The sequence below is a fragment of the Ovis canadensis genome, chromosome 14, assembly GCF_042477335.2.
Source record: "Ovis canadensis isolate MfBH-ARS-UI-01 breed Bighorn chromosome 14, ARS-UI_OviCan_v2, whole genome shotgun sequence".
Lineage (NCBI taxonomy): Eukaryota > Metazoa > Chordata > Mammalia > Artiodactyla > Bovidae > Ovis > Ovis canadensis.
Genome location: NC_091258.1, coordinates 48388243 through 48404591, shown reverse-complemented (window position 1 = coordinate 48404591; position 16349 = coordinate 48388243). Strand labels below are relative to the sequence as shown.

Below are 16349 nucleotides of genomic sequence, written 5' to 3'. Positions count from 1 at the left end.
AGCTATAAAGCAAATCTGTGACTTAGACTTTTCTTCTTCTAAAACTTTTGATGCCAGTCAGAGTACCACATTTTCTTCTTTTGAAATCCATAGGCATAAAGTCAAAAATGTTGGACCTGCAGGGACAATGAAGAGAGTATCTAGTCCAGCCTTTCTCAGAGATGCTGGGCCAGCAGCAGCAGCATCACCTGGGAAATTGTTATGAATCCAAATTCTGGGCCCCTTCCCAGACCTTCTCAGCGGGTGAGGCCTACCAATTTTTGAACAAGCATTCTGGGTGATTCTGATCCACAGTAAGGATTGAGAGCCACTGATCTCATCCAACACCTTCATTTCCAGTTACAGAAACCCACGCCCAGAAACATTCAAGGTCACAGCATCTCACTTAGCCTTAGTGCTGTAGGCAAAATCACATTTTCCTCAGCTTCTTAGATCACTGTGTTCTTATGTCATTTCTGAGGCCATAAAGAGTGTTTCTTCCCTCATTCTTAATAGTTTTTTTCTAATAAGTTTTTTTCTAAAACTAATCCATGGACTTATCCTCTAGAGACGTACTTTTCACTTCACAGCTCTTTTCTATAGCCTTTTGCATGCATGCTTGCTAAGTGGCTTCAATCGTATCCAACTCTTTGCCCCCCAGTGGACAGTAGCCCACCAGGCTCCTTTGTCCGTGGGATACTCCAAGCAAGCATACTGGAGTGGGTTGCCATGCCTTCCTCCAAGAGGGCTTCTCCGACCCAGGGATCGAACCCGTGTCTCTTATGTCTCCTGCATTGGCAAGCGGGTTCTTTACCACTAGTGCCACCTGGGAATCCCCTGTGGCATCTTACTTTCCACCTTTATTTGACTTTTCACTTTCTTCCACCTTAGATTGCATCCTTATGGCTTTCCCATGAATTCCTTAGAGGAGAAGGGACTCTATATGTTTCTTTTCTCAGTTTAGAAGTGGTTCCAAACAATTTTAATGTATAAAGTGCCCTAGCATTTTTGCTACAGTTGAATGTTTTCCTAAGTCCATTGCTAGAAGGTAACTTTCTGTGCCCACTTCTTGGCACTTGTGGCTTCATTAGAAAAACACTGGGTGTGCCAGTCCTTTCCCCATGGGCTGTTGAGATAACAAAGGACCATTCCTCAAGCAGCCTGACCCAGATAATTTACTCCCAAGAACACCAGCCCCTTGGGGTACCTTCTCTGGCCCCCAGTCCAGATCATGTCCCTGCTGTGGATTCTCATGTTAACATTTATATCATCTTTACTGCCTTGATCACAAGTGCAGTTCTGCATGTATTCATGTGATAATTTGATTCACGGCACTCTCTGCCGCTAAAGTGTAGGTTGTCTGAAGGTAGCCGTCATGCCTGATGTATCCCAGAGCTTGGCACAAGGCCCAGCACAGCTGGTTGAATGATAGTGTCACAACTTCTGGCTGTACAAGCCCAGCCTGCTGGTGTGACCCAGGGAGCTGACAGGGGCCTGTAACCCAAGAGAGAATGGGCTGTGGGCAGCAGTGATTCTGTCTGGTAGCTTTCAAACTTATTTTTCTAAGTTCAGTTCAGTTCAGTAACTCAGTCGTGTCCGACTCTTTGTGACCCCATGAACTGCAGCACGCCAGGTCTCCCTGTCCATCACCCAACTCCCAGAGTCCACCCAAACTCATGTCCATTGAGTTGGTAATGCCATCCAACCATCTCATCCTCTGTTGTCCCCTTTTCCTCCTGCCCTCAACCTTTCCCAGCATCAAGGTCTTTTCCAATCAGTCGGCTCTTCACATGAGGTGGCCAAAGTATTGGAGTTTCAGCTTCAACATCAGTCCTTCCAATGAACACCCAGGACTGATCTCCTTTTAGGATGGACTGGTTGGATCTCCTTGCAGTCCAAGGGACTCTCAAGAGTCTTCTCCAACACCACAGTTCAAAAGCATCAATTCTTCTGCGCTCAGCTTTCTTTGTAGTCCAACTCTCATATATTTTTCTAAGTAGCAGAACCTTTTTTGTTTTGTTTGTTTTTAAAGGCAGAATCCATGGATTTTGTAAAGCATGAAAGTGGTGCTTTTTTGGGGGCTGCTCCTCTCCCCTGCTGTTTGAAATCACATATCTAGGCCTACACCTCTAGAGAGAGTCGCAGTGGTGTTGTCTCAGAGCTGTCATACATTACTGAGAAACAAAAAGGTGGTCTGGGACAGCTTCTCGGGGGTGCTTCACTCCTGGGTCGTCTGGGGAGTGTGAACTGGGAGAGGCTTGTTCAACCTCCAAATTTCATCTGAGCTAATTGCACTCAGCATCCATGCTTCCCCATTCCGTGGAGACAGAAAGTGACTTTCAGCTTCTCTAACCTCTTTTTTGACTTTCTAACAGGAAAGCTCAATAAACTTAAGTAAATATGTCTCTGGAGGCACCCTCAATATCTTCCTCAAGGTACACACCCTGTGGCCAGCAGGGGCCTGTTTCACTCAAGATGGCCTTTAGCCCCCACACTGATTGCGCTGCTGGGTCCCAAGTTCAGAAACTCTCCTGTCCTTCAGCCTCAGGAAGGACTCTCCTCCTTCCCTGACTGCTTGTGGCATGAAACCAGAGATGCCTTTAGATTCTGGTTTTATCACCACCAGACTCAGCAGCCATATGAGTCCTTTTCCTCCCAGCCCGCCCCCTTTCCTCCCCAGCGTCCACCCCCACCTCCGGCTGTGCACAGTCAAAGCAGGAAGCCTCTGGGTTGGCCAGAAGCAACTGAGAACTGCTCTGAGAGGCAGCTCTCACATGGGGGATCTGAGAACCTAATTTCTCATTACTTCCCTCATCAGCCGCGTGTTCAGCAGCCAAGTGACCAGGTTCTCGCCCGGCATTGTGATTCTCCTGTCCCTAATCCTAAAACCCCTCAAGTGTGGGGAGGGATCGGAGACCCTCCAGGAGCAGAAAGTGATAGCAGTTGGGGGCGACTCTCTCCGCAGGGGCCCCCCTCCAGCTCCAGACCCCAGTACAAGGGCCTGTCCCCTTGCCCAGGCCCCCTGCTCTGTGCACACGGCTCCCTGCCTTGGGCATGTGGCACTTGGCTAGCCATTCTCCTGGTGGTCCTGCCAGTACCTGTTGTAAAGCTTTTGTTATTATTTGGAGAAGAACAAGAGATTTCAAGAGCTCTGTGAAGTGAGGAGATTGAACTATGTCACAGGTGCCTGATCTGCATGCACTCCTCCTTGCCACAGCACTGAGGTTCACAGCACTGGGAGTTCACACCCGAGAATTCTGTCTGTGCAGATGGCGAAGGCCATGTGGGGTTCTCAAGGGTCAGGGTGGTGGGGAGAGTGCAGGAAGTGAGGGGAGCTTGGAAGGACTGGCCAAAGGCACGAGATTATCCACTGTGGGCTTTGTCAGGACGTGAGCTTCTGAAGGGCTGGGCTGGACTTAGCTCTCTGAGAGGCCTGATACACAGTACATTGAATAAGAAAACTTGTCTGTGTTCATGTTGATGTTTAAATACCTTTTAAAAATTAAAATTTCAAAATATTGAACATCAGTATTATTGGCCTAGAAAATGTAGCTTCTGTGTGAGTCATAAGATCTAGGTCACAGTGGGCCCTTTTTTCCTGTATTTATGACATCTGCTGAGTCTCCCATGGTGATGGTTATGAACTACCAAGGACAGAGCTGGGCTGAGTATTTACATATACCGCCTCATTTGACTTAGTCTTCTCTCCTACCCTGCATGGTAAATATGACTCTCCTACAGCGCAGTAAACCGGAACCCAGAGAGGTTTAGAAATGTCTCAGATCATGCAGCAATTAAGTGAGAGAACCAGACTTTGAACCCCAGTGTCTGGGTCCAGAGCGTGAGTTCAGCACCAGTGAATGCCCTTTCTGGGCAGTCAGCTGTCCTGGGTCCCCATTGTTTCTACTGCAAGGTGACCAGCTGAGTTCCCCTTGAGCCTGTGTGAATGGAATCCAGATCCAGCAGAAGGTACACCTTGCAGTGGGCCACCAGAAATTATCTGTGTCTCAGCCATTCCCCCTTTGAAAACACTGAGAAAACTTTCAGGGGACCAAGGGAATGACACCAGAGTTACTGGAGATACACATACCCGGAGAAAGCATAATCTTGCCCTGGCTGCCCCGAGATACAGGTGTCCAGGCTTGGAGACTGCTCTGCCAACCAGTAAGTGCCTACGCAGTGGGAGAGTGGAGCCTGGATGGCACTGGAGGGGAAGCCTGAATGTGAACATTGTTCGAGGAGAGTAAGCAGCAACAGAGATTCCAGCCCGAGACTCTGTGTCCTGAGCACAGCAGCTAGGCCTGCCCCTGCCTGTCCATCGTCTCTGTTTAGCAATCAGCACCTCTCCTCAGCCATCAAGTCTTCGTGTAAGAAGCAGCCCTCTTCTCACATTCAGTGGCTCAAGCAGAATGAACAGGAGAGGGACCACGGGAGGCAAAGGGATCAAAAAAAAACTTTAGAGGGGCGTACAAAGCATGTATGTATGACCTTGTGGATAGGCAACTGTAAGGACTCTGGCTCATTCTGAATGAGGTGAGAAGCCAGCAGAGGGTTTGATGCAGCACAGAGATATGATCTGATCCATCTTAAATTTCAACAGAGTTCCCCTGGCTTCTGTGTTAAGAAAAAACTGAGAGAAACCAATTACGTTGCCATGGCAATAATCCAGGTGGAAAAGAGTGGTGACTTGGATGAGGCAGGTGGCAGTGCTGGTAGTGAGAACTGGTGAGATCCTGGAAGTAGTTTGAAAGCCAAGCCAACAGGATTTATTGATGATTGAAAATGGGATGTGAGAGTGATTTCAGTGATTTTGGCTTAAAAAACTGAGAGAACAGTGTCGTCATTGTCTGAGATGGAGAAACTCAGGGACAGGATTCCATCCCCACTCCTACCCCTGCCCTTGTCTTTGTGAGAGATCCTACCAGCTCTCTATCCCATTTCCTCCACTGCTTATAGACCCTGTGTAACCCCTTCAGCCGGTTTCCTGGTATGCACTCAGGGCTTTAGGAATCCTGGCTCCTGGGCCTTTACTGCCTCAGTGCCTTTGCACATGCAGTTCCCTGCCTGGGTGTCCTTTCCCCCTTAGGGGAACATCTCCATGGAACATCTGCATCCTTAAGGATAACCCCTTCCCTTATCCTGCGATTTATACCAGACCCTTGAGCTTATTCCCTCAAGAAGCCCATGACTTCTTGGAGGAATTGAGGAGGAAGGGTTTGAGTCACACCCCAAGGATAGTGTCTGTGGAATGAGTAATGGAATAACTGGATGTCTTCACCCTTCCCAGCTTGCTGTACCCCAAAACCATGTGTGTGTCCCATCCATACCACTTGTTGGGCTTTTAAATATTTTCTATTGAAGATACAAGCATAAGACTTTCTTCCACTTGAACCACACCAAGTTGACAGGAATGCTCCAGGAATTGGTGTCTTGTGCCCTTATGAGCTTTTCATCTTGTCATGTGGAAGAGTGTTCATCCTTTCCGTTTCCTCGTGTGGGAGCTGCTCAAGTCCTCTTGCTCTCTCTCTTCAGGGCTTTGTCTAGCTTTGTTTTGCTGCCTGGGTGCCTTCCAGCTGCGGTGTACTCAGAACAGGCTTGAGACAGAAAGGATGTTTTCTCTCCTTTTCCCCTCTGACTATAGCCAAGCATTTTCTGGCCTCTTGGCTACACTAATATGTTGGACCAGTGTTTTTTGAGGACAGTCTCCAGGGACTCTTAGAGTCCTTTCTGCAATTACAGCTGAGAATGTCAAGCCCATCACCTAGAATATAGATTTTATTTTCTTACCCCAACCTGATGATCTAATAAATGCATGAACATAAGATAAGCATATCCACCTCTCCAGCCCACTTGTATTAGGCAGTATTTTCCAGAGAAACAGAACCAACAGGATGTATATTGAGAGAGAGGGTAGAGATTTATTTTAAAGTATTGGCTCATCTGGTTGTAGGAGCTGGTTGTTCCAAAATCCACAGAGCAAATGTGAATTCTAGCAAGAGTTGATGCTGCAGACTTGACTCCAAAGGCAATATAGAGGTAGAATTTCTTCCTCTATGGGGAACTTCAGTTGGTTTTTTTTTTCCCTCAAGGCCTTCATCTGATGAGTTGAGGCCCACCCACATTGTGGAGGGCAATCTGCTCTATTCAAGATCTACTGCTTTAAATGTTAATTAGATCTAAAGGGATCTTCTCAGCAATGTCTAGGCTAGTATTTGATGGGCACCATAACCTAACCAGGTTGACACATAATACTAACCATGGTACCACCTCTCTGTGCCTCCCGCTCCTGCTTTGCACCTTCTGCCTCTACTCCTTTCATTTCCCTTTAGGAACTTCTCTTTCTCGAACCCATAACTCTTTCTCCAGGCTCAGTCCCTGGGTACCATTTTCTTCCAGGCCAGTCACCTTCCTCTTGTCCTAGGCCACTGCTTAGCCTCAGAGCCAGCTTTCCTGAGTCATCTGCCTTCCAGAAGTGGGTTTTCTTTCCCCAGTGTGAACCCCCTGGATCTTTGAGATTTCCTGTTGTTTTCTTCTCAGGTATTGGGAAGAATGTGGTTTGTGAGAAGGCGGCAACCTCAGTGGATGCTTTCCGGATGGTGACAGCCTCACGCTACTACCCTCAGCTGATGAGCCTTGTGGGGAATGTGTTGCGCTTCCTGCCCGCCTTTGTGCGCATGAAGCAGCTGATCGCCGAGCACTACGTGGGCGCCGTGATGATTTGTGACGCCCGCGTCTACTCGGGCAGCCTGCTCAGCCCCAACTATGGCTGGATCTGTGATGAGCTCATGGGCGGCGGGGGCCTGCACACCATGGGCACCTACATTGTGGACCTGCTGACCCACCTGACCGGCCAGAGAGCCGAGAAGGTCCACGGGCTGCTCAAGACCTTTGTGAGGCAGAATGCGGCCATCCGTGGCATCCGGCACGTCACCAGCGATGACTTCTGTTTCTTCCAGATGCTCATGGGCGGGGGCGTGTGCAGCACAGTAACTCTCAACTTCAACATGCCAGGCGCCTTTGTGCACGAGGTCATGGTGGTGGGCTCTGCGGGACGCCTGGTCGCCCGGGGTGCGGACCTTTACGGGCAGAAAAACTCTTCCCCGCACGAGGAGCTGCTGCTGAGGGACTCGCTGGCCGTGGGTGCGGGGCTGCCCGAGCAGGGCGCCCAGGACGTCCCGCTGCTCTACCTGAAGGGCATGGTCTACATGGTGCAGGCCCTGCGCCAGTCCTTCCAGGGGCAGGGGGACCGCCGCACGTGGGACCACAGCCCGGTCTCCATGGCTGCCTCGTTCGAGGACGGGCTCTACATGCAGAGTGTCGTGGATGCCATCAAACGGTCGAGCCGATCCGGGGAGTGGGAGGCGGTAGAGGTGCTGGCAGAGGAGCCCGACGCCAACCAGAACCTGTGCGAGGCGCTCCAGCGAAACAACCTGTGAGCCTGCGCATGGGCTCCCTGCCGTGGGGCAGAGGACAGGGCAGGACCAGGAGCTGTGATGGGAGGGCTTCGCGGTAGCACAGACGGTATCTTTCATTTCATAGGTCCGCTTGGGCAGAGTTGAATTCCAGTGAATTCGAAGGTGGCCCCGGGGAACCCCCCACCCCAGTGCCCACTCTGAGGGCTGGTGAGGGGGTGGCATTCTCTTGCCAGGGCTGAGAGGCCAGTACACCGCGCAAGGCAGAAGTGCCCCCGGTCTGTGAGCAGGGCTGGCAGAAGCTTGACTGGGGCGCTTCGGCAGCCTGTTTGTGGTTTTAGCCGGATGAGAAAAGCACAGTAAGGAGCCAGCCTGGCCGATGCCTCAGGCCTGAGAAGTGATGCGGGGCCTTGTTGCCATGCCTTCCTGGGCTGGGGCACCTCAGGAATGGTGAGGGCGGCAGCTCATCCCTCCCGGATCCACATCCGCCCGATCAGGCCCTTCCGGCCTCCAGGCGGTACCCCTTCTGTGGCTGGGAGGGGGTTTCTTTAGCAGGTGAGCTTTCAGGGGCTGAAGTTTCCCCAGGCAGAGGGCCCCTGCTTTGGCAGAGAGGAGCCAAGGGGGAGAGCTCTGGGACATACGAGAAATGTTAATAAATCAGAAGGTCTGACACTATGGCATGCGGTTGTTGTCTGTTTGATAGGTTGGGTTTCTTTAATAATGAAAGGCTTGTTGTTGCTGTAGATGGTTTGTATTTTTCTCTTTCCTCATGGCTCCATGGCAGCTCCGACCGACTGGATCCGTCACTGTCTAGCGGGCCACCCAGGTTCCTACCACTGCCTTCCCTCCCCTCCTGGTTTATTCCCTGTGGCTGAATCCCTGCAAGAAGTCTTTCCTCAGTGCTCAAGTCTTTACACAGGACTCAAGACTGCAGAGGGCTGATCTAGCCTGATATTTAAGAGACAGTGGGAGAGTCAGGTCTCCCTGGGCTGGAGGTCAGAAGGGGTTCTGTTCTTGAAACCAAGGGGTTGTCTCCAGGGGAGCCCTGGGAGAGGAGAGGTGGGGTGGGGGCCAGGGAGTCTGGACGGCATGAACTCGGTGAAGGTGCTGCCCTGTGGCTAGGCCAGCCAGTGTCCAGCTCTGTATTTAGGATCCTGTTCTCGCCACAGGAAGAGCCTCCTCACCGTGTCAGTCAGGCTGGAAAGAATACCTCTCCTCCTTTCCTTTGCCAGGACTAAACCCGGACCAAACTGTTTCCCATTCTCTAATCTTCCCTTCTTCTGCCCTGCCCTGGACTCCTCGCCAGAAAGAGAAAGGCTCAGAGAGGATGCTCCCTCTTCCTCCTGCTCTTAGAGGAGTCACCAGGCCTGTTTTCCCATATTGTCCTGGTTTCGGACCTTGTGAGATAAAATAACAGTTACTAGTGTTGGGGTGTACTTAATGTGTGCTGGGCCCCCCGGAGAGACACTTCACATATATTATTTCATTTAATATCCAAACCAGTCAACGAGGTACTACTATTAATATTCCCATTATCCAGAGCAGAGAGGGACAGAGGTACATGAACTGGTGAGGGTCCTCTGACTACAGAGCCTGACTCTGCACTACTCCTTCTCCTGTGGCTCCTCAGACTCTAGTGCCAGGCACTGTCCCTCCCTGTGTGGGACCCATCCAGGTTACCATGTCTCTACAACAGGCATCTCAGCCTGGCCTGAACTAGGACTGTAGAGAGAACCCCACCATGCTGGGAGGAGTGAAGCAGAAGCTGCCCCCTTCCACCCAGCTCAGCTCAAGGTCATCCTTCTCTGTGTTAATAGGATGTTGCTATCCCCCTCTAAGTTTGAGAATTGACCCAAGAAAGCACATTCATCCATTGCATCTGACTGAGATGCCCTTATTAAGAAAGGGCCATGCTGTTGACCCACAGTGGCACTGAAGTTTTATAGGACTCTGCAGCGAAACCTCTTGTTTACAGTGGTGTGGTCTGAGAAGTCCCGGTGCAGACTGAACATGGGCTTAGGGCAGTCATTTTTATGAGACCCCAGGTCCTCTGTTGGTCTCCCCAGAGCCCAGGTCCATGGCCATCCTTCAGACAGCTCTACCATCATGTATCTCTTGGCTTGGTCCTGGGGAGGAGATGTACCTGGAAGTGGCCTAGACGCCTGTGGCCAAGGAAGCCAGCAGGGTTCTGGTTCCCAGAAGTGACAGGAGTCCCCAACTGGTTCCAGACTTGTCCTACAGCGCCCCCTCCTGGAGGAGACTAGCATCACCTACCAGGGTCTATTACTCAAATCTCAGAATGTTACTCAAAGTAGAGTTTTTCCGAGCCAGTGAAAATGCAGCTCATGTTTCCTCTGTTACAGCAAGCAGAAGAGAACTTCCAGAATACCTCTTGCTTGTTTTCCAACCACCAACCAAATCTAGGACTCACATTCATGCAGACAATGGCAGCAGTCTCCTCACCTCTCTATCCTTAGGCTTTCTCTTCTTTATTCTACCCTTCATGCTGCTGCCCAGGCAACCTCTCCAGAATAGCAGACCAGGATCCCTTGTTGCCTACATCCCTCCTTATCCCTCCCAGACTCACTCAGCCTGGTCTGATGGCCATGCATCTCCTTCAGCAGACCCTCCTCCAGGGGGCTGATGTCTTCCACACTAGTGAGGCTTCATCCCTGGCAAACCTTCTGCCTGGAAGGCCACGCCGCCCTCTCCTTCAGGAGTCTGGTGGAGAGCTGCCTCTTCACTCCTCCAGGCAAAGCGGCAGTCACCCCAGCACCTGTGGCCCATTCCCTGGGAGACAGGGAGCAAGGCCACGCACCCACTTCCTATGACCTGACAGCCCCTTTCCTTTCTCTTCCCCAGGCTCCTCCTTACCACCCTTCTCCATCCCAGGTGTTACCTTGTCTGACCTTCAGGTTCATCTGAGGAGACTTTAAATGCTCGGACTAGGCCCCACCCATACAGATTCTGATTCAGTTAGGTCTGGGGTGCTGTGCTGTGCTTAGTCGATCAGTCAGGTCCAACTCTTTGCAAGCCCATGGACTACAGCCTGCCAGGCTGGGGTTCTCCAGGCAAGAATACTGGAATGGGTTGCCATGCTGTCCTCCAGGGATCAAACCCAGGTCTCCTGCATTGCAGGTGGATTCTTTACCAACTGAGCCACCAGGGAAACCCAAGTATACTGGAGTGGATAGCCTATCCCTACACCAGGGGATCTTCCCAACCCAGGGATTGAACTGGGGTCTCCTGCATTGCAGGCAGATTCTTTACCAGCTGAGCCACCAGGGAAGCCTAGGTCTGAGGCAGTGCCCAGGAATCTATATTTTTGCAAATTCCCAGGCGATCCAGTGACTGCACTGGGGAATCCTTCACCCTTTTTCCCAGCTGCTCCCTCTTCAGGCATCTTATTTGGGGAATCACAGTCTGAGAAAAGGAAGAATGTTTATTTTTATCAAACGTGGGATCCCAGAGAGGGGCAGGGGCTGAGTCCCCTCCTCCACCTGAGAGCCTCAGGCCTTAGACTGCTGCTCTGGCTCAGGCTTGGGAGGGCAGGGAGTCATGGGGTGGGGGTCAGGATAATCACTTGTACTGAGGAGAGAGTGGGGGGACAAGCGGGGCATTGCAGACACTTAGCATCTTGTTGATGTCCACCTGAGTTGACTTGTCCATCTCAGCCTTGAGGCAACCGCTTACCCCCAAGCTGGGCAGACCCCCAGGCTCCTCACTGGCTTCCTCCCCCAGGGGAACCAGAGTGTGGGTCGGGGGCACAAACATACTGGGGCAGGGCAGAGTGAGGTCGGAGCCCAGCTCACCTGCCACTGGCAGCAATGCCTGCAGTTGCTCCACACCCGCCTCCTCGGGGACCACTGTCAGCTCTGACTCAGGCTCCACCTCAGCCTCAGCCTCCCTGTCCCCCTCCCCTGCCTGGTTCAGTTCAGGGTTGCAATAGTTGATGTACTGGTACAGGGGCCGCAGGCGCTGGGCCTTTCCTACAAGAACCCAGGGCAGGGCAATGACTGGAGTGCCAAGCTGGGCTGTGTTGGGTCCAGCTGGCTGGGACAAAAGGGAAGGCTCAGGAAATGCCACTCACGCTCAGGCCCCAAGGTCACTGAGGGTGCCGACACCGTGCTGGCCACCACTGGGAGCACTGGGGTTCCCAGACTCTTGCGCTTCTTGGCCTTTTTGTGCTGTTTGGCAGATGGTGAGGGCTCATTCTGATTATTCTCCGGCTCTTCCCTCTGCAGCGACAGCCCCTGTGGCAACTCACTCTCTGCCCTAGGATGGGCTTGGTGGCTCGGGCCTGTGAGGCTGGGGAACAAGGAGGCCTGAGGAGCCAGCCTGCAGCCTTGGCTCCTGTGCCCTGTCCTAGGGAACAGTCCTGCCTGCCTACCTCCCCAGGCCGTGATCCTTGTCCTTTTCCTGGTCAGTGAGGCCCTGGACTGGACAGGGACCCAGAGATCATGGGAGTTCAGTCCCCTACCAGGCCTTGAGACTTTTGCTCTGCATGTTCCCTACATCAGGGCTCTGGAGGGTCAGCAGAGGTGAGGAATGATGGTGGTGTCAGGGGATAAGGATGGACACTACTGTAAGGCCCCATTTAAGAATCCAACTGGGGTATGAGCCACCCCCACACCACCTCCCCAGTTCCCAGTCTCTTCCCTCTGAAAGCCCCCTCACTTGACCGGCTTCCTCTTCGGACCATGACTGGGCCTCACAGTGGAGGCCGTAGGCCTGGGACCTCTCTCCTCCAGGGCCTCCACCTCTGGTTTGTGCCTGTCTTCCTCCAGCTTGAGTCTCTCCTGGATCTTTGGCTCTGAGGTGGATCTTATTGGACATTTATCTTCATCCTGGGTTTGGCAGGCCTCATGGGCTGGCACCAGGCCCTGGTCTCCCATCACTGGACACTAGCGGTGACACACAGGTAACTGGTCACCATGGCCAGGTAAAGGATACAGGGACCAGCCATTAGACTCTAAATACTCTGGATGAAGGGCACCAGCCCATGCCCCTCCCAGCCTGTGGAACCTGGCCTGGCAGTTTTGGTCTATTAAAGCGCTATGACCAAGTGTTTGAAGGTTAGACAGCCCGATGGTCACCTCAGAATTCTGAGCATGGCCACCAGGCATCTCTGTAAGCTGTGACTGCCCCACGGCTGCCCCTTCTTGGGCCCCTGGCCGCTTCTCAGCCCCTGCGGAGTCCATAGCTGCGGCGGATCAGCACTTCCTCGACGGTTGCTTGAGGGGCATTGGGGATGGAGGGCGGATCCTGAGGGGCCAGACTAGTAGACCCTGAGCGGACCCGGGAGAGGACCGGATTGGGAAGGGCAACTGACAGTCGTTCTGCTCCCCCCTCAGCTGGAACTACAGGCCCCAGAAGGCTTTGCGCCAAGGCCATTGGCCCCTGACCTCACGGACGGAAACCATTGTTGCCTGGCAACAGCAAACCCGTCGGGTGGCGGCAGTGGGCGGCAAAACCGCTCTGGTGAGCCCCTTGCCCGAGTGAGAAGCCTGCCAACGGTACTGAGAGGTGGGCTGAGAGCAGAGGTGGCGAGCGCAGGCCGGGGCCGGGAGGCGGGGTGGGGGCCGGGAACGCAGGCAGGGCACGGCTGAGGTTAGGACCCGGGGCCAGGGAGGAGGCACTGGGCTGAGAAGCCGGGTTTGGCGCCAGAGACGCGTAGCCCGGCAGGCCTCAGGTGCAACGTTTGCAGGACGGCGGCGGCGGTATGTGTGAGGGTCCGTCCCGCATCTCGGGGCCCATCCCCCCAGACCCTACGCTCTGTCCGGACTACTACCGGAGGCCGTCTTCGGGTGAGTTAGGGAGTGAAAGCGGCCTGGCAAGGGTCGGGCCCAGCTCCACCACTGACTCCGCACTCTGCCCCGTCTGGCCTCTCAGCCCAAGGGCGCCTTGAGGGAAACGCGCCGAAGTTGGACCTGCTGACGACGGATACGGACCCGGACCTAGACGCCACCCCTCCCCGCGCCCCTCGCATCCGTCCGGGAGGCCTAGAAATCCTGGAGCGTGGCCGTCGCGGCGTGGGTGGTGTGCTGCTGCAGCTCGGGGGTATCTCCCTAGGCCCAGGGGCCTCTCCCAAGAGTAAGTTTTGGTCAGAACGGACAGCGAGGCGGCTCTGAAGTCAAAACAGATAAAAAGACGGCTGCTTCCCCTTCCCTGCTCTGGGCTCAGGCTTTACCTCTCAGAGTGTCTGTTTCCCCAACTGTAGAAGGAGCGGGAAATGCACGACTTCTTCGCAGGAGAGGACTAAATGAGGCATACCCCGGAAAAGCCCGTAGCTCAGCTTCATGGATTTATGCATGGTTGGTTGTTGAGTGTCTGCTGTGCTCCAGGCCCTATAGGTGCTAGGAGAACAAGGTCGAAGAAGCGCATCATTGAATCAAGGTGGGAGACAGTAAAACAAGTGAGGAGGTGAATAGGATATGCAAGGTGATTACTAGTATACTTCATAATCAAATATGTATAAAATCATCAGAAACAGAAGATAATTATGGTGTGAGGAAGAGAACAAGGTTATGTGGTGGACTTTAGAGTATGTCAGGGAGGCAGGGTGTGGGCTTGTGTGTCCACTGGGGTAAGTTGGATTGTATGGGCTGTATGTAGGGCAACATCTTTTCTCCAGGGAAGGACCCTAAAGACCATGAGAAGGAGAACATGAGGCGGATCAGGGAAATCCAGAGGCGCTTCCGTGAGCAGGAGCACAGCCAGGAGCAGGCCCAATCCAGGCCCCTGAAGGCCCTGTGGCGCTCACCCAAGTATGACAAAGTGGAGTCGCGTGTCAAGGCTCAGCTGCAGGTACCTGCCTCAGGGAGCCCCAAGTGTTGCCCGTCTTGTTGGCCAACAGGACATTATACTCTGACTTGAGTTATGAGGAGGGAGGAAACCCACAGTGGGCTGAGGTCGCAGGGGATGAAGAGCTGGTCCTGCTGCAGAGTGGGGCTGTGGCCTTTCTCTGAAGTGATGACAGCTGGGTGATTCTGAGGGGCAAGTCGGAATTAGGCAAGGGGAGAATAGAGGAGAACATTTTATAGAAATGGAACCTTGTGGTTCCAGGGTCCCTGGTCCTAACACCAGGGACTTAGGAGTGTGGGCAGTGGGGATGCTGTGTTCAGTTCACTATGAGGGAGGAAGAACATGAGGTTAGGCTAAGAAGTCAGCTGGACCCACATCATAAAGGGCCACATAAATCCATTTTTTTAAACCTTTATTTCTAAGGACAATGGGAAGGGCAGGGGTATGTATGGTGGTAAGATTCTATCTGGGGTAGCTAGTGGTGCCACTTCTCTTTCCAGGGGTCTGAGAAGGAGAAGCAGGACAGAAAAAAAGACAAGGTCATATGTGGGTGTGTTGAAGCTGAAGCTTTTGTGGGGCTTCCAGGGAGTGGGAATGTGTCCAAGAGGCAGATGGAGAATCAGGTCTGGATCTCAGAAGTGAGACCCAGGAGCTATTGAGGACGAGGCTGAGGACAGTGAAACCAGGGAAGTGACCCTGGATTTGGGGGCTTGGAGACCAGCTGTTGGTGGCCTTGGTAGGGACAGAGCCAGAAAGCTTGACTAGGAAGGAGAGAAAAAGAGAACGATGACTGAAGCCAGGACTGAGGTAGAGGGAGGGAAATATGTTTTCTGAGAGATGTGAAAAACACACAGGTTTAAATGCTGATGTGATGGAAGTACTTATTCAAGAGGAAGGAGGCCAGGTCCAGAGGACTGGTGATAGAGAAAGATCCTGAAAGACAGGAGGGACAGAGGCATGGTCTTACAGCTTGAGACCCTGACTTCAGCCTGACTGACCACCCCCCGCTCTGCCTTGGCCTCCAGGAGCCCGGCCCTGCCTCTAGAACTGAGCCAGCCCACTTTCTGCGGGCCCATTCCCGTTGCGGCCCCGGGCTCCCACCACCCCGTGTCCCCAGTCCCCAGCTAACCCTACCAGGTCCCAATGCTAAGGTGAGAGGATATGTGGGGGCTGGGAGGTGGGGCAGGGATTCCGGGGCACCACACAGTGCTGTTTCATCATGCTGGCCATGTCCCGCAGGCCCCAGGTCTGGGTGTGGACTTCATTATGCACAATGCCCGCACTGCCAAGAGGGCCCCCCGGCGGCATTCTCGCTCGCTGCAAGTCCTGGCACAGGTGCTGGAGCAGCAACGGCAAGCCCAGGAGCACTACAACGCCACGCAGAAGGGTCACGTGCCCCATTAGTAGGTCCTACCGCTCCCCCCACTCCTGGGAAGGGGCACTTATGGAGGGTGGAAGCCCACGTCTGCCTAGGGTCATCAGCCCTGGGTCTGTGCATCACAGCTTGTTGGAGCGCAGGGACCTGTGGCGGCGGGAGGCTGAGGCCCGTCAGCACAGCCAACCAGACCCGGCCATGCCCCCTGGCCACACTCGCATGCCTGAGAACCAGCGGCTGGAGACACTGAGCAGTCTGCTCCAGAGTGAGTACGTGGGCAAGGGGAGCTGGCTGGGGAACCCACCAGGTACTATGCACCCCTGCCCAGCATTTACTGTTCCTGGGGCCCCTGTAGGCCAGAGCCAGCTGCTGCGCGAGCTGGTGCTGCTGCCTGCGGGGGCGGATTCACTGAGGGCCCAGAGCCACCGTGCTGAGCTGGACCGGAAGCTGGTGCAGGTAGAGGAGGCCATCAAGATCTTTTCCCGTCCTAAAGTCTTTGTGAAGATGGATTCCTGAGCCCTTTTATGGGGACAGTGACTGGGTCTTACTGAAGGTCACAGCATGGTTGCTAAGGGCAGGATTGGGCCCCATCATAGAGTGGAGTTCGAAGACAGAAGCAGTGGAGAGGGGGCAGTGTCCCCAGAGCCCTCTTCCCAGCCACTGGTGGCTGTGGAAGGGCCATCCCAGCCTCATAACCCTTTATCAAAATTAAACCTTTTGTACACAGTGGGGTTTGTTTCCATAAGTGCTTTTCTTACCCTAGAAATGCCAAACCTGTT

At 53.4% G+C, this 16349-nt stretch overlaps 3 protein-coding genes across 8 annotated transcripts in view; 2 read left to right on the top strand and 1 right to left on the bottom strand.

The window, feature by feature from the left end:
- Positions 1 to 8066, top strand: part of GFOD2 (Gfo/Idh/MocA-like oxidoreductase domain containing 2) — a 41308-nt gene extending 33242 nt beyond the window's left edge. For both annotated transcript variants that reach the window (XM_069550008.1, XM_069550009.1), the window contains exon 3: positions 6517 to 8066. In XM_069550008.1, the coding sequence (XP_069406109.1) occupies positions 6517 to 7415 (899 nt within the window). In that variant the 3' untranslated portion in view covers positions 7416 to 8066. The remainder of the gene's footprint in view (positions 1 to 6516) is intronic.
- A 2904-nt stretch (positions 8067 to 10970) lies between these two features.
- On the bottom strand, positions 10971 to 12592 carry C14H16orf86 (chromosome 14 C16orf86 homolog). The gene is made up of 4 exons (XM_069549998.1): positions 12488 to 12592; positions 12069 to 12295; positions 11482 to 11729; positions 10971 to 11380 (listed from the first exon to the last, which is right to left on the bottom strand). The coding sequence occupies exons 1-4, from the start codon at positions 12590 to 12592 to the stop codon at positions 10971 to 10973; spliced, it is 990 nt and encodes a 329-aa protein (XP_069406099.1).
- ENKD1 (enkurin domain containing 1) lies at positions 12110 to 16299 on the top strand. Of its 5 annotated transcripts, none has more exons than XM_069549994.1 (8): positions 12110 to 12872; positions 13099 to 13198; positions 13284 to 13484; positions 14026 to 14198; positions 15221 to 15346; positions 15435 to 15598; positions 15699 to 15835; positions 15926 to 16299. In XM_069549994.1, the coding sequence occupies exons 2-8, from the start codon at positions 13114 to 13116 to the stop codon at positions 16084 to 16086; spliced, it is 1047 nt and encodes a 348-aa protein (XP_069406095.1). In that variant the 5' UTR covers positions 12110 to 12872; positions 13099 to 13113; the 3' UTR covers positions 16087 to 16299. The 5 variants fall into 5 exon arrangements, with proteins under 5 accessions (XP_069406095.1, XP_069406098.1, XP_069406094.1 ...); XM_069549997.1 differs by having other exon boundaries at positions 15699 to 15839; XM_069549993.1 differs by having other exon boundaries at positions 12798 to 12917.
- Positions 16300 to 16349: the final 50 nt, after the last annotated feature.

What these genes read in the sequence shown, in the direction of transcription:
- C14H16orf86 (XM_069549998.1), bottom strand. Translation starts at nt 12,592, where the DNA reads ATGGACTCCGCAGGGGCTGAGAAGCGGCCAGGGGCCCAAGAAGGGGCA. An exon ending in GCCATGCTCAGAATTCTGAG is followed by an intron (nt 12,296 to 12,487) that starts GTGACCATCGGG and finishes TGTCACCGCTAG; the next exon opens with TGTCCAGTGATGGGAGACCA. An exon ending in CCGAAGAGGAAGCCGGTCAA is followed by an intron (nt 11,730 to 12,068) that starts GTGAGGGGGCTT and finishes CCAAGGCTGCAG; the next exon opens with GCTGGCTCCTCAGGCCTCCT.
- ENKD1 (XM_069549994.1), top strand. Translation starts at nt 13,114, where the DNA reads ATGTGTGAGGGTCCGTCCCGCATCTCGGGGCCCATCCCCCCAGACCCT. An exon ending in TACCAGGTCCCAATGCTAAG is followed by an intron (nt 15,347 to 15,434) that starts GTGAGAGGATAT and finishes CATGTCCCGCAG; the next exon opens with GCCCCAGGTCTGGGTGTGGA. An exon ending in ACTGAGCAGTCTGCTCCAGA is followed by an intron (nt 15,836 to 15,925) that starts GTGAGTACGTGG and finishes GGGCCCCTGTAG; the next exon opens with GCCAGAGCCAGCTGCTGCGC.